The sequence below is a fragment of the Vicugna pacos genome, chromosome 15 (assembly GCF_048564905.1).
Source record: "Vicugna pacos chromosome 15, VicPac4, whole genome shotgun sequence".
NCBI classification, from domain to species: domain Eukaryota; kingdom Metazoa; phylum Chordata; class Mammalia; order Artiodactyla; family Camelidae; genus Vicugna; species Vicugna pacos.
In genome coordinates this window covers 49,823,754-49,838,208 of record NC_133001.1, presented here as the reverse complement: position 1 = coordinate 49,838,208, position 14,455 = coordinate 49,823,754, and the positions used below count along the sequence as shown (strand labels likewise).

General features: G+C 37.9%; 1 protein-coding gene across 5 annotated transcripts in view; it reads right to left on the bottom strand.

The window, feature by feature from the left end:
- Positions 1 to 14,455, bottom strand: part of SMC6 (structural maintenance of chromosomes 6) — an 82,407-nt gene that overhangs the window by 45,242 nt on the left and 22,710 nt on the right. For all 5 annotated transcript variants that reach the window (XR_012059205.1, XM_072938172.1, XM_072938171.1 and 2 more), the window contains 8 exons: positions 14,237 to 14,338; positions 10,761 to 10,880; positions 10,559 to 10,657; positions 7,618 to 7,764; positions 7,252 to 7,340; positions 6,911 to 7,075; positions 6,305 to 6,483; positions 5,031 to 5,235 (listed from right to left, as the gene is read on the bottom strand). Coding sequence is in view for 4 of the 5 variants with exons in the window: in XM_072938172.1 (XP_072794273.1) it covers positions 5,031 to 5,235; positions 6,305 to 6,483; positions 6,911 to 7,075; positions 7,252 to 7,340; positions 7,618 to 7,764; positions 10,559 to 10,657; positions 10,761 to 10,880; positions 14,237 to 14,338 (1,106 nt within the window). In the remaining variant the exon portion in view is untranslated. The remainder of the gene's footprint in view (positions 1 to 5,030; positions 5,236 to 6,304; positions 6,484 to 6,910; positions 7,076 to 7,251; positions 7,341 to 7,617; positions 7,765 to 10,558; positions 10,658 to 10,760; positions 10,881 to 14,236; positions 14,339 to 14,455) is intronic.

Sequence of the window (14,455 nt, the reverse complement as noted above, 5' to 3'; positions counted from 1 at the left end):
TGCTATGTGCCAGATACTCTCTAGAGGATGAGGAGACAGCAGGGAACAAACAGATAATATCTTTCTCCCCATGGAGCTTACATTCTATTGAAGGGAGACAGAAAATCAAGAAAAGGGGGCAAACAGTGCTTTTTTCACAGAAAAAAAGGTCAGGAAAAGCCTTACTAAGGTGACAATTAGCAGACATCTGAGGAAATGGGACAGTCACATCTACATCCTGAAAAGCCCAGGGAACAGCACTTGGAAAGGCCCTGGAAAGGGTTGCTGGAGAAGCCAGGAGGCCAGTTGCTGTGGTGGATGAGCAGTGCAGGGGGCATGTCTGGAGACAAAGACAAGTCACATGGGCTCGAGAGGTCGCAGCAAGGCCTAAAGAGGATGGGAACGTACAGGGTGCTTTGAGCAGAGGAATGACATGATCTGACCTCACTCTGGCTGGGACACTGAGAGTGTGGGCGGAAGGGAACCACAAGCAGGAAGATCAGCCTTTGCAATACTTGCTTGAGGCATGCGAATGGCTTGAAGCAGGGTGGTCACTGCAGAAGGGTTTAGATCCTGGATCCATATTCTAAAGTACAGCCAATAGGATGTGGAATGGCTGAAAGAAGGCAAGGATGGCTGAGGTTTTGGCTTGAGCAACTGAAAAATGGAGATGAAGAAGACCACAGGAAGAGCAGGTTTCAGGGTGGATATCAGAAATTTGGCTTTTAGATATGCTAAATCTGAAATGTCTATTGGACATCAAAGTGGGAAATACAAACTGAATGTATGATTCAGAAGCTCAGAGGAAAGAGCCCCACTAGAAATACAGTCTGGTCATCATCAGTGTATGGACCACTCTTAAAGCCATGAAACTGGATGAGCTCACCCGGGGGCTCAGTGCTGGGAGCAGGTGCACATGAGAAGAGGTTTGGAACATTGACATGAGAGGTCCCCAAGTGAGAAGGAATAAGCCAGACATTAAAAAAAGAACATCTCGAGATCTGGGAAGACCAGAAGAGGGAGGTCCCAAGGATCAAGTGAAAAAGTGTTAGGGGAAGAACGAAATGATCAACAGGGTCAAATGAGCGAGCAGTTAGGAAGGAAGACGGCAGGACCAAGTCCAGCGAGGCTCGCTGGTGCCCTGACAAGAGCTGCTTTGGTATGTGGTGAAGGAGGTTCAAGAAAGAAGGGGAAGAGAGAAATGAGAGACACAGAAAATTCTTCTGAGGAGTTTTTCCTGTAAAAGGAGGCAGAGAAATAGGATAGTTACCTTAGGAAAGAGTCCAAGTGGAAGTAAAAACAAAGATAGGAAAGAAGAGGGGGTGGGTGCTCTAGAAATGTCAAGCGGTGTCAGTGAAACAAAGTAGGGAGTGAGGGGCGAGGGGAGAGGGAACGAGAGTCTAAGAGGGAGGGGATGTGGCAGGAGACTGTGGTGAAACGCAGCCTCTGTGGCCAGTCCACGGAAAGGGCAGGTTTCCGTGCTGGGAAGGAGCACCTATTCCCGAGCAGGCACCTGCTAGATGAGCCTGCTCCAAAGCACCACATCAGCCACCCCTTCTCTTGCTCTACTTCCCTGGGATGTACTTCATATTGGTTTATATTACAATTAGTTGCATGCTGAGAGGTGCTGTAAGATCAGTCTAGGGGAACTAAAAGTAGAAAAGGATAGAAGCAATGACATACCAGTAGTGAGACGAGGAAAGGACCGTATGAAACAGGCTCACCAAACAACATAAAGCAGAAAGCCTAAAGCGGAAGGGAGGGACACAGGAAAACTGCAGTGTCAAATTCCAGGCAAGCACGCTGAGCCTCACTGGTAAGAGGTATCACAGGACAAACTGATTCGATGGTCCTCATTAAGCTTCAAAGAAATCTTTAATAAAAATGTAATTTCTAAAGCCAAGTAAAAGGGAAAAAATACCACAATCATATTAAATACAGAGAAAAACATGTTTAAGATTTCGGGCGTTTTTAAGAAGTGACAACAAACCAACAATAGAGCTGTGAGAACCAGAATGAAAGGAGCGGGAGACAGAGCGAGGCCTACAGAACAGGCTGAGAACATCTGAGAAGCAGGAGAACCAGGAAAGTAGCGTCACGGTAACCAAGGAGCACAAGGTCTCGAGGAAGGTGTGTTTAACAGTATCTAATACCTAAGAGAGGGTAAACAAATAAACAAAAATATACACGTGTATCTATCGTATTTGGCAACAAGGAAATAACTGGAGAACATAATGAATATTTCAGGGCCAGAGAGCAGTGGGTCAAGAAGTGAATGCACAGTTACTCCTGGGAGGAGGAGTTTGATTTTAAGATGGGAGAGACAGATCAGTGACCTAGGATGTTAAAAGGGGTAAGAAGTCAATGGAGTAGGAAAGTTTAGAGAGTTGAGTCAAAATAATTAAAGAAATGGTTCATTAATCAGGCAAGAAAGTATGCAATTCAGAGCAAAAGTAGAATAGCCTTAGTGAGAAAGAGTATCTCTTGTGTTGAGATGCAGCAAAAAGTACAAATGCAGACACGGTGACTGGCGGGCAACAGTAGGCTGAGGAGTTCAGCGGCCTCTGCTTCCTACGAAGTCAGGAAACAAGGCCATCTTGATAGGAAGGAAAACTACATTTCCCCACTGTCTCCCAGAAACTGAGGCACTTTCCTATGTACCTTGGTTGAGGTTATCCCCTTAAGTCTAATGTATCTGATTGATCGTAAGTCTACTAGTGTTTCACTTTTCTTTTTCTACATTAAAATAAAATGCCCAAATTTTTAAATTTAGCAGCTGAAACAATTTATACTGATAAAATTCTTCACAAAAAAAATCACTCCTTTAAAATGTTGCAAAAGTTGACCCAAGACTTGTCAATATCCTGTCAATAGTCAAAAGGATTAGCATCCAACTTCCTCACTACTCTACCAACTTTCACTTCAACCTCCTCTTACAGCCAAATGACGTGGACTTTGTCATCCCCCAGACCTGCTGCCAGTACATCCTAACTTCTGCTCCACCACAACCTGGCACCCTTCCAGCCTTATCATGCCTGGTAAATCCACTCTCTAACTGACCAACGTCGAACTACAGATTTTCTCCCAGTCCTCACCTTCTTCCTCACCTAGCCTAAAACGCATGGCCAACTGCCACTTTCCCAATAGCACTTCCTCAATTGCTTCCCTCCTCTTCTACTTCTGTGATACTCACCCTCTCTAAAAAATTTTAATGCAGTATTAATTCGACAGTATACATTCTCCACTCAAATTTATTTGAAAAACCCAACATTATTAGTGAAAACTCCAGCAGCCACGAGGTATTTGAATCTTAAGGGACTTTGGGTTAGCTTCCTCTCTCATTCTCCCAAACCTCTTACCCTACTCCTTGAGGACCTCGTTCTCAACACATACATCCGCCTACTTCCAAGAAAAGTGACATTACACTGTACAAAGTTAGGTCACCTTTGCACCCCTCACAGGATACCATAAGTCACACTCAGTATCCTGCTAAGAGATGGATACAATGGCTGGGAAACAACGTGCCAGCAGGGCAGTGCCAGGACTCATGGGCAACCATGCAGCAGTTCATGTAGAGCAGACAATGTATGTAGCTGTCTGGAACTACTGTTCTGGGCCCCCAAGGGCCCACGGGCAGGAGGATACACTCTACACAGATGTCAGTATCTTTCATAACCACCTCACAATTTTCAAGGTCCCCATAGGGAAATGCCCAATGACATGTCATCATACTGGCAATCCCACCAGGTGTTTAGAATTCTCCTAGTCCAGGTGCAACTAATATGTCAGGGGTCGTTTATACCATAAGCGATGTTGTCTGGTAGCACAATAGAAATTCCAGTTTTATCACATTTTCAGAAACCTGGGATCAAAACTAGAAATTAACATAAGTTCGAATTCTCATGCAGTGAGAGAAAACACTACACTTCTAATCCCCAAATACTTATTTCTAGCCTAAAAGCTCAAAATCAGTAATTCCAAAACAAGACTTATCTACCTTTGACAGACCCACTTTTCTTCTTACACGTCTCCTAAATTAATTGATGGCACATCTATTAGTCACTCCAGCCAGAAATCTAGCTCTCGATCTCAGTTCTTCCTTCTTTTACATTCAAGTAACAGGTTTTATTGATTTTGTCCTAAACATCTTTTAATATTTTCCTTCCTATCAATAATGCAAATGCTATTTTTTGCAGAATTAACTTATGACACCATATCTCCATACACATTTCACATAGAGTATTTGCCTAGAAGGCAATTAACCCTTTCCACCACTTAACAAACCCATCAATTAGAAGACTGATCACTTATTCTCTCTTCTTTGATTTCTTTTCTAACCTATCTACTAACATTTAATTGCTCCCTCATCTGAACGACTTCTGCATCTTGTGATGGAATTTTATCAAAGCTGACAGAGAATAAATTAGTGACGGTTTAGTGTCTGCACACAAATTTATTCAAATACACGGCACACATCACTAGACTTAATTGAAAAAAGCAAAAATAAGATTTATCAGAAAAAATGGAGGTGAGAGAGAAAATAAAATTAAAAACGTTGTCTGGGAATAGGAATATATATACACGTAACTTTTTAAAAGTAAAGTGATTGGTTAGCCAGCAGCTAGCAAAGAGGCCAGTGTGGGTATGATACCCTTGAGATGGTCTATTAGGGTCATCAAAGAAAACAGTCACAGCTCTTCATGGACTCTGTGGACAAGCTAGTGCTGAGCTGTAAACGAGTGCCAGAGTTCTTCCTCCGACCCTTCCTCTTAACGTGGCTAGGTCTGCACCATTTCCTACATCGGTATATAATTTCTAAGCTACACAGTAGCCATTTCCCAACTGTATGTGCCTCACAACAGACCCTGTGTAAGGGAGTATCTCTCATTTATCTGTGTATCTCCAATGCCTAGATTCAAATTAAAGACGTAGCTGGATGGAATTTTACAAATCAGTGTAGATACGGTTAACATTAAAAATGTCTTCATTCTTTCTGAGTCTGCCCATGACTAAGCAAAACCAGAAACAGTTTTTAGTTACTGATGCCTTACCTGTGTCTTACATCATACACCTCATTCCGAAACTCAGAAACTATTATCTGCGGCCGTGAGGTCCCTGGTAGATAAAATTTTTTCATCAGTGCCTGAAGCACTCTTTCATCAGCGTGATTATGGCAACAGTAGGCTTGCAGAAGTCCTTTCAAGCAGGATTCAATAGCCAAAGCAAGCTCAGGGTCCCGAAGATGAATACAAGCTCCTAAAAACGAGAGAAAATTATAAAAGACCACAAAAACTTACCTTAAAATAGTAGTTAAACTATTTTTTTAATGACAGTTCATAAGTGACTTCAAAATATTTTCATCTGAAGCAATTTAAATGATACTACAGACCTTATTTTAACCAAGTGGGAAGTACCCCCATTTCACTGGATACACTGGGAATACCCACCAGATCCTGTGAAAAACCGTCCCACTCCAATGTAAGTCAACAGTGTTTTTCTGATGTATGTATATACTGTTCCAGCTTTTGAACGGTGTTTTGAAAATCAAGCCAAAAGGTTTATAGATTCTTTATTATTTTCTGTAAAACTGGTTAATACTGGGATTTTAGATTCAGAGAGGGGAAAAAAAATGCCTCATCGATTGAAACAGATCCTGGTATAGAGGTGCTTTTCTCATTTAAATGAAGAGACATTACTAAAATACTTAATATAGTACGTAATACTGTACTTACACAGTACTTCACCAAAAACATATTTTTACATTTGCAGCATCATTTTCATCTAATGATGTACAGAATTAAGTGATAACTCCTCAGAACTCGATTTTTTCTTCTCATGCATCTACGAGGATAACTAAATAACCCCAGATTTATAGTTGGAAGAGGATTTAAAAATAATGTTGTCTAACTAAACAGAAATTAAAAAGATAAGTAATTCCATGAAGGTTACACAAAACTCAGGTGGTATTGGTCTTCTAACTGTATTTTGATACCACTGCATTTTCCTAGTAATCAACTACATGCAAATTAGTTCACTGATTTATTCATTCAGGAAAAAAATCAGAACTACATTATTCAACCCGATAACTGATTTTCCTTTTCCTAAGTTCTCCTTCTGTTGGATATTTTAGGCTTTAAAGACACAAAAGGAAAGTTACAAAGCTTAAAATGATTTTATCATTACTTCTTAAAATACGTAAAAAGTCTACATGCAACTGCATAGTTCTTTAATAACAGAGTTTTAAAACTAGATTCAACAGACCTCTTCCTGAAAATAAAAGTGTATTTCTAATTTTTATTATATCGTGACCAATGGTGACAAATACCTAAAGGGCCTATGGGTTTATAGGTAAAATGTCCCTGCCCGTAAGCATCATCTATCGCTTCAAGAAGAGCTGGAACGTGGGGGCCAAATCTTTTGAGTCGATCAGTTTTACTATCTTTCAGTTCTTTCAGTTGCTTCTGATTATAGTTCAGTGTATGCTTCATATCTAATTCTTCTTCCCTAAAAAACACAAGTGGAAAAAACAGAACAGATATGTGATGCAGCTGTAGAGAAATATTGTCTTATCCCCTAACACGTGCATACCAATGAATGACACAGCTACCCTAAAAACTAAAAGCAGATTTATTTGAAAACAATTGTATTACCAGAGAAAATTGTCAGAAGATCTCAAAGCTTTGCATGAAAAAAAAAATACAATAGTGATAAGGACTAGAAATGCCAGAAACTGTCCAACTCCACAAGTTTAAGAAAAGTCTTACTAGAAAAGTGATTTTAAAAGATCCCTCACCAAAAAAAAAAAAAAAAAAAAAAAAACCTCTTATTATGAGGAAGAACAACCAAAAAAATGTGTTCTCTTTTAACATAAAGAGGAAAACTATATGATTTTCAAGTAACTGGAAAAAAATCTAAGAATGTTGACACTTACTTAATTCTGGTATGTTCTTCTTTGTCCTTTTCTATGGCTTGTTGAAACTGTTCAATCTCTTGATTGACTGAACTTTCTTGATCGTATAAGGCCTTCACTCTCTCTTTTAACCAACATATTTTTTTTTGCCTTTCCAACCGCTCAGGTTCCAAAGATTGATCGGCACTAATGATAAATAATCCAAAGTGAAAAACGTTAAATGAAAAAATCTAACATTTTAAAAACATAAAGCAATGTGATAAAATTCCTTTAGCAATACAGAAAACAAAATATTGCATTTCACCTGAATTACTTTATTATCAAATGACGTAACCAAGAAAACTGCAAAGTAACTATCGTACCTTTTTCTCAGTTCTTCAATTCTTTTGCAAAGCTGCTCATCATCTTTCTTTAATGCTTTATACTCATTTAGGGAACGTTTAAATAAAACCTGAAAAAATTAGACACACTTTAGTAAAATGAAAAAACAAATACCCCATTCAAGTCTACTTCTGTGCCAAGTCTTCAAATCAGAGGCTGAATATGTGCAGACACGTATTTTTAAAACAAAGTATATATATAGGGCCACATGGAATCATTACGTTTTTTTTAAACTCTGAAAGCAACACAGGTTTCTACTCAATTCTAAAACCTCTACTTTAAAAAAAAATAAATGAACAGTATTTATATTTGATATGCAATTTTTAATAGTGGAAAATTTCTCTCACCTCAGCTTCATTATAAGCCTTTTTCTTAGAAGTAACATCTGCCTTCAATGCCATACATTCTGGTGCTCGTGCATGTGTCTCTTGACTAATCTTTTCTAGTTTATCTTGAATATCCTTGTATTTTTTTTCTGCTTCATTAAGTCTGACCTTTAAAAAAAAACATTGTTGGAGTACATTTTCTCTAAAAATAACTATATATAGTTCACATCTCATAATAAACTTAATTTTACTCCAACTAAACTGAAGACATTAATTAGGTAAACAAACATAATTATATAAGATACTAAAATATAATTTAGTTATGCAACAAATGTGCTATCTTCTGGGGATACAAAGACATAATAACAACTGTCTTCAAGTAACACAATTAAAAGGAGATAGACACAATTTTGTGGAGAAACAAACATGCAAATTGATCATACAGTCTGGATGCAGTAATGCTTAATTAGGGTATGTATATTTATAATTGTGAAAACACAGAGGAAGAACCTACAGATCTGTCAGAAAAAGTTAGGGATGCCTTCAAAGCAGCATTTGAGCTGCGACTTGAGAGAGTAATCAAAATGTACCAGGAAAAAAGTTGGGGAAATGTTTACAGCCAGATGGAAAAGCATGTAGACAGGCATTAAACCTATTTTAGGAAGTAAAAATGTATATGGAGCTTAAACTGAGAGGTAGTGGTGGCAGATGAGGTGGAGCGGTGGAAGGGCCTTGAACTCCGTAATGATCAGCTTACACTAGACAACAGGGAAACAAGATACGACCAAGTCCATACATAAATGTGCACATTCAGTCACTTGGAGCACACAGGAGGCGAGGTGAAGGGAAAAAATTAAAGGGAAGGATTTCAGTAAGCAGTTAATGTAATATTCTAGGGCAAAAATAATTAGGGACCAAAATGTGACACTGATAATAGGAACAGATTAGGAGTGACAAATACAAGAACAGCTTAGATCAGGGATCAGCAAATCTTTTCTGGAAAGAGCCTGGTAGTGTACACTTCAGGTTTTGTGGGCTGTAAAGTCCCTGTCACAGTTACGCAACTAGAAATGCCAAGTCTGAACGTGCGGAACACGTAGGCAAGGATGTGAAGACAGATACTGAATCAAGCGCTCAGGAAAAAAGTTTGAATAGGAGATACAGATCAGAGAATTGTCAGTATGTAGGATACTTAGGAAGCATTTCATAGGATGGTACTGTAGTTTTGTTATTGAAACATCAATGGTGTCATCTGTATTTTTTTTTTAATAAAAATTGAAGTTGGTACAGGTGTTACACAAACTAAACATAAGTTATCTATTTTCAGTTTTAAATTAGGCTAATATAAGCTTAAAGTCTGCTTCAGACACTATTTCTTCAGAAACTATCCATTCAATAATTATTCTATAATCAATAAACAAGTATATACTATGCGAAAGGTTTTATGTAAGACATGGTGGGAAGGATCGAGATAATAAGATAGTCCTTACCCTCCAGAAACTGACCATTTACTACACAGCGTGCCCATACACTTAAGTAGAGCACAGAACTAAGCATCACCCAGCCTCAAGAGTCTCCTTTTTCCGTTTGGAAAAAAAAATGAGCATTTATTAATCAGACTGGATCCCACTTTTAGACTGAGGAATAATTAAGAAGGAAAGTAACTTAAGATCTTGCCTTATGACAAGCTAAGAAACGAAGCTGAGAGGAATTGAGCAAAATTCAGAATATTCTCAAAAAAATGAAAATCTGAGGTGAGAGGTTGGTGGGGTTGAATTTCCATTTACTATCAGAAAAAGGAGTAAGAAACTAAAGAGATCACTAAATCTTCACCATTTTTGTTACTTTTATATATTTATCAATTATCTTTCATGGATTAATGATACAACCCTCAAAGGAAAAAGACTTATATGCTTATCTCAGGGGTAGACAAGAAAAAGCAAGGTAGGGAAGATTGCACCCTGCACTACAACCAAGCCTGGGAGCCAGAAACTCCCAAGCTAAGTAGAACAAAATATTAAGATGTAAGTCAGCCACACTGAGTACATGGCGGCTCCCTAAAGAAAGAAAAGGCTACACGTTTTACTTCTGGCACAACAGCAGAGGAATCCTTGTGAATATATTAGAAAAAAAAAAAACCACACTGAATTGTACATTTTAAATGGTGAATTGTATGGTATTTGAACTATATATCAATAAAGCTGTTAAAAAGAGAATGAAAAGGAGAACATAAAGAGTGGCTCTATGGTAAAAGGTCCACGTGGAAACGCCAGACAGAAAATTACTGCCTTTATTTACCACTCAACCAACTTCTACCTCTAGGCCCAAGTAGGAGACTCTTAGGGGTTCCCTGAATTTTAGATAAATAGCAGTTTTTACCCGAGCTCTTAGATCTCAGGTTGAAATGAACCTTAATAGACCCAACAACTTGTCCCGTATGTGCTCCACCAACACGAAATCCTCTGATGGGCAATCTTGATTCTGGACCCTAACACTCAGTTCCCTGAAAGCTCCACTATCAATCTTTGGGTGCTGTGTTCAGTTCTGAATTTGAATACTTCATGATACTCAGGTTTAACGTTATTCTAATTGACTATCATCCTAGTACCCCTTCATTCTTCAGGCTGTTTTATGTTTCTACTCCTTAATGAACCCACGAGTAAAAGCCTCATACTTTAGTATCTCTAGTCTGTAACAAAGTACCATTGTTCACATGCATGGATTTCAGTTCTACATCCCTAGTCTCAGACAGGCTGAGCACACCCAAACACAGTACTCTTTCTTAAAGAGAGTTGCCATAACGGTCTTTGCACAAGAGTTTAAGTCAGCTTCACTTAAGTAATAAATTCAGCTACAGATAAAAATACAGGTTGAAACCACTTCTTTTGTACATTATAAATAGTCTAATATCAGCATTCTCTAAGATTCTAGTTACTAAATCTGTATAAAAGAGTATAATTACCTGCTGTTCTTCTGTTTTCCTCTCAAGTCTAGCAGCACGATCTTCTCCAATTTTGATATTATCTCTGATAGCATTCAATTGCTTTTCAATTTCATTGACCTAAAAAAGAAATTATACAGCAAATCATATAAAAGACTAACTATAATCAAATATATTCTGTATATTACAAGCATATGTGAATAAGTAATTAAGTGAACATTACCACTGCCCAAGCCATTTCATGTTTCAAGTATTCTAGATTGGTTTTCATCGTACTCAATCCAGCAATACTTTGAAAGCGTTCTTCTTTCTCCAAACACTGACGCTTCAGTTCAGTAAGTCGCTTAAAATAAGAAAAAAGAATATATTTCTTACCAACACTTAAAACACAAGACTTTCTGTAAATGTATTTCTTTTGAATATGCTGTCTAAACAAGTAGTGAAGAAGATTTGCTAGGAAATGACTTCTTTAATTAAAGCAATAAGAAAAATAGTTTTGGTTCTTTGGTATGCTTTTACCAAGTGCAATAATCTTGTTAATTGTGTCACTCTTCAGATGAAGGAGAGAAAAGGAATAAAAGGTTAAAGACCACACATGTGCAGAGAAAACTCAGTTTCCCATCTTCTCTCAATTCCCTATCTGATATACTGGACCACTCTGGGCAAAGGAAACCCAGAACCATTCCAAAGATCATGGAAGGCTCAGAAGGAATTTATTTCCAAAAATCAAATGTTAAATTTTTTCTTACCTAAGTTTTCTCTTAATAAATTATCAATAAAATCATTAAGCAAAAATTAACTCTAGTGACACATAAACAGCTTCTAAAGCTGCCCACCTGGGTAGACAGCCTCTCTTCTTTGTTCATGGTTACCACGTTCAACTAGGGCCTTACACTGTGGCCCTTAATGTGTTACCCGATACAAGTCACTTTCCCATTCTTCAGGGTTATTTCAGTTTATCATCACTCTCTTCAAATCACATATACCCCGCCATCCTAACCGCTCACTCATCCTCCCTGCCCCCTACTTCACAGAATCTAGAAGCTATCCAGAAGAAACCCTCTCCAACTTTCAATAAGCTTGTATATAAGCTTAAAGCAGTCTTCTCTTCCTCCTGCTATAAAAGAGGTTGGCTTCATTATACTGAAGTCCAGTCCGTATCTCCTACCTATATTTGGATCCTACCCTCCCCCTTCTGCCTTCTCAGGAAGTCTAAATTATTTGATTTTTCATCCTATTCATCCTCTTTCCTTTTTTTTTTTCTACTTCACCCTCTTCATTGACTCCTTTCCATTATCCCATTTAAATCTTTACCAACTTATCTTTCCTACTTATAAACAAAATCACCACCATCCATCCCTGGGCACCACCTCCCCCTCGGAAAGTCGTCTTCCCCTTTCCATCCAAGTTTCACGGAAATTATCTCTAGCTCTTCCATTTCTTCACATTTTCAGCTCCACAAATCTGGCTTCCATTTTCATCATCACCTTCCATGTCCCACATAACATCAGCCCAAATCATTTCAAAGTTCTTCTCTCCATCAACACTGACACTGCCCTAACTCACAATGGCATCATCATCTCTCTGGGCAATGATACTACCCTCCTTACCGATCTCTCTACATTTGTTCCTTCCTTTCAGAAATTCACTCTCTTCTTCAGCAGAGTGATCTACTGAAAACATACATTCCATCAATTCATCTACTTCCATGTGTTTTACTGCCCTTAGCTTTTAGAAGGTCCTCCTCAATCTGGCCTCTTAACTCTCATTCTTGTGTTCTCCACTCTAGCCAGTGTGGAATTCTTTCAGCTTTTTAAAAACACCATGTGCTCTCTTGCCCAAGACCCCAAACCATGCTTATTTCTTGGAACACAGTTCCTCACTCTCACCATCCTTTGCCTGGTATTATGCATCCTTCCATTCTTACCTTCAACATCGCTTACTTAACAACGATACCCCTCCCACTGCCCCTGCCTTGTCCCTAACCCCCTTTGCTAGCACCTTATTAAGTGCTTCTGCATAAACTAATCTTTAATTACTAGTGCTCACCACACTCAATTATGTACCATCGGTTTCCTACTGAATAGTCAGGTGAATGACCCCAAGAATCCTGATATGTATTTACCATTAAATGGTCATGGCCAAAGCACAATGCTAACAGGCACGTGGCAGAACTCACTATTTGATGGCTGAACGACTTCCAGCTTCTAATCTTCACATTCTATTTCCTAAAGACTAAACTATTCAAACCCAGAGTTTATTTTGAGAATATGGTACATTTAATTAACTAGAAAAAAGTTCTTATTAAGTGCATATTACACCATAAGAAGCTCTGTTACATGATACAGAGAAACACTTCTTAAACTTCATAACCAAAGTATCTTCAATCGTTGATGACAAAGTACACTATAAAACGGGTGTTTAAACATCAAGCTGAGTAAATCAGAGTCCTGATTTACTGTTTTTAAAATAATAAATGTAACATACACTATGTACATTTGTTTGTTGCAAATATTTCCTTTCCTCAGTAATAACACTGACAGTCCAATAAAGTGCTACATTAATTCTACAGTTTATAGTACTTCCTTGTATACTATCAAATACTCCAGGTTTGAAGAAGTAATATGGGGAATAAAAATAAACAACCTCATCTTTGCTTTCTCAGTTTTCACTTAATGACCCATACAACTATAAACCCAAATTTAAGTATGTATCCCTCAAAGAATTAAAAAGGTCAGTGTAACATCTAAAAAATCTGACTTGAGTCAATCATTAATACAATTCTATCTTAGCAAAAAAAAAACATGCTAAGAAGTTGCTGAAAGCAACTGATAGGATAAAACTTGACTAAATGACAAAAGAACAACATACAGAATCACATAAAAATTGGGGGGACTTAATATTCTGGAGGAACAGCTGAAACATAAGCCTTATAACTCTTAGGTCTTCGAGTATCAGAGAGAAGGTGGGTTCTTCAGGACTCTGAAGAGGAAAGCGTAAGAACAAAATAGAGCAGATGTGAAAACAAATGTTAGGAAGCCACACTGGCCTGGGTGATTTCAAATTTGCACCACTGCCAAGTTGGTGAGTACCAATGCAACAGCTGCTACCAAGCTATCAGTGCTTAAAATGTTAACGCTTTACCAGTGTAATAAAAAAGTTATCTACCACATGTAATTATAGACGCATCCTATGTTCAGTATCAGCGTGAGGCTTGCGCTTATTTTCCCATCAAAAGAAATATTACATTTTTGAACTACTTCTAAGGGAGAATTAGTAATATCTTACTGTGGTGTCGATCAGCCATACATCAAGAGATAAGCATGTTAGATACTGCCCTGTCTTCTAGTTTATAGTAAATAGTTTAATGGTAAATACATATTAGGATTCTTGGGGTCATTCACCTGACTATTCGGTAGGAAACCGATGGTACATAATTGTGTGGTGAGCACTAGTAAAGTAATTAAAGAACTAATCAGAACTATAATGACATGGACACACCCATTACTATAAAAGAAAAAGTAGACTCACAGATAGCCTAAATGTAAAAACCACACTGCCTATACTTCATGGAGTGTTATGAAAATGCTACTAGTTTTATAGAGATATACAGGTACATAATTTTACAATACCATCTATCTGATGTTAGTACTGTAAGAATTTGATCTCAAAAAATAATTGCATTATGTGTTTACACACCTCTTCTCCTTGATTTATCTGCTCCTTTGTTCTTTCTTTGGTTTCCATAATGTATGAATAATCTTCTTTCATTTGTTCAAGTTGGGTTGCTTTCATAAAGAACTACATCAACAAGAAAAGCACAGTTAGGACTCTGTGAACGTCCACGGGACTCTGAAAAAAAGGATTTGTTCTCTAAAAACTTTCAGACCAATTATGTACAAAGGCATTAAAAACACG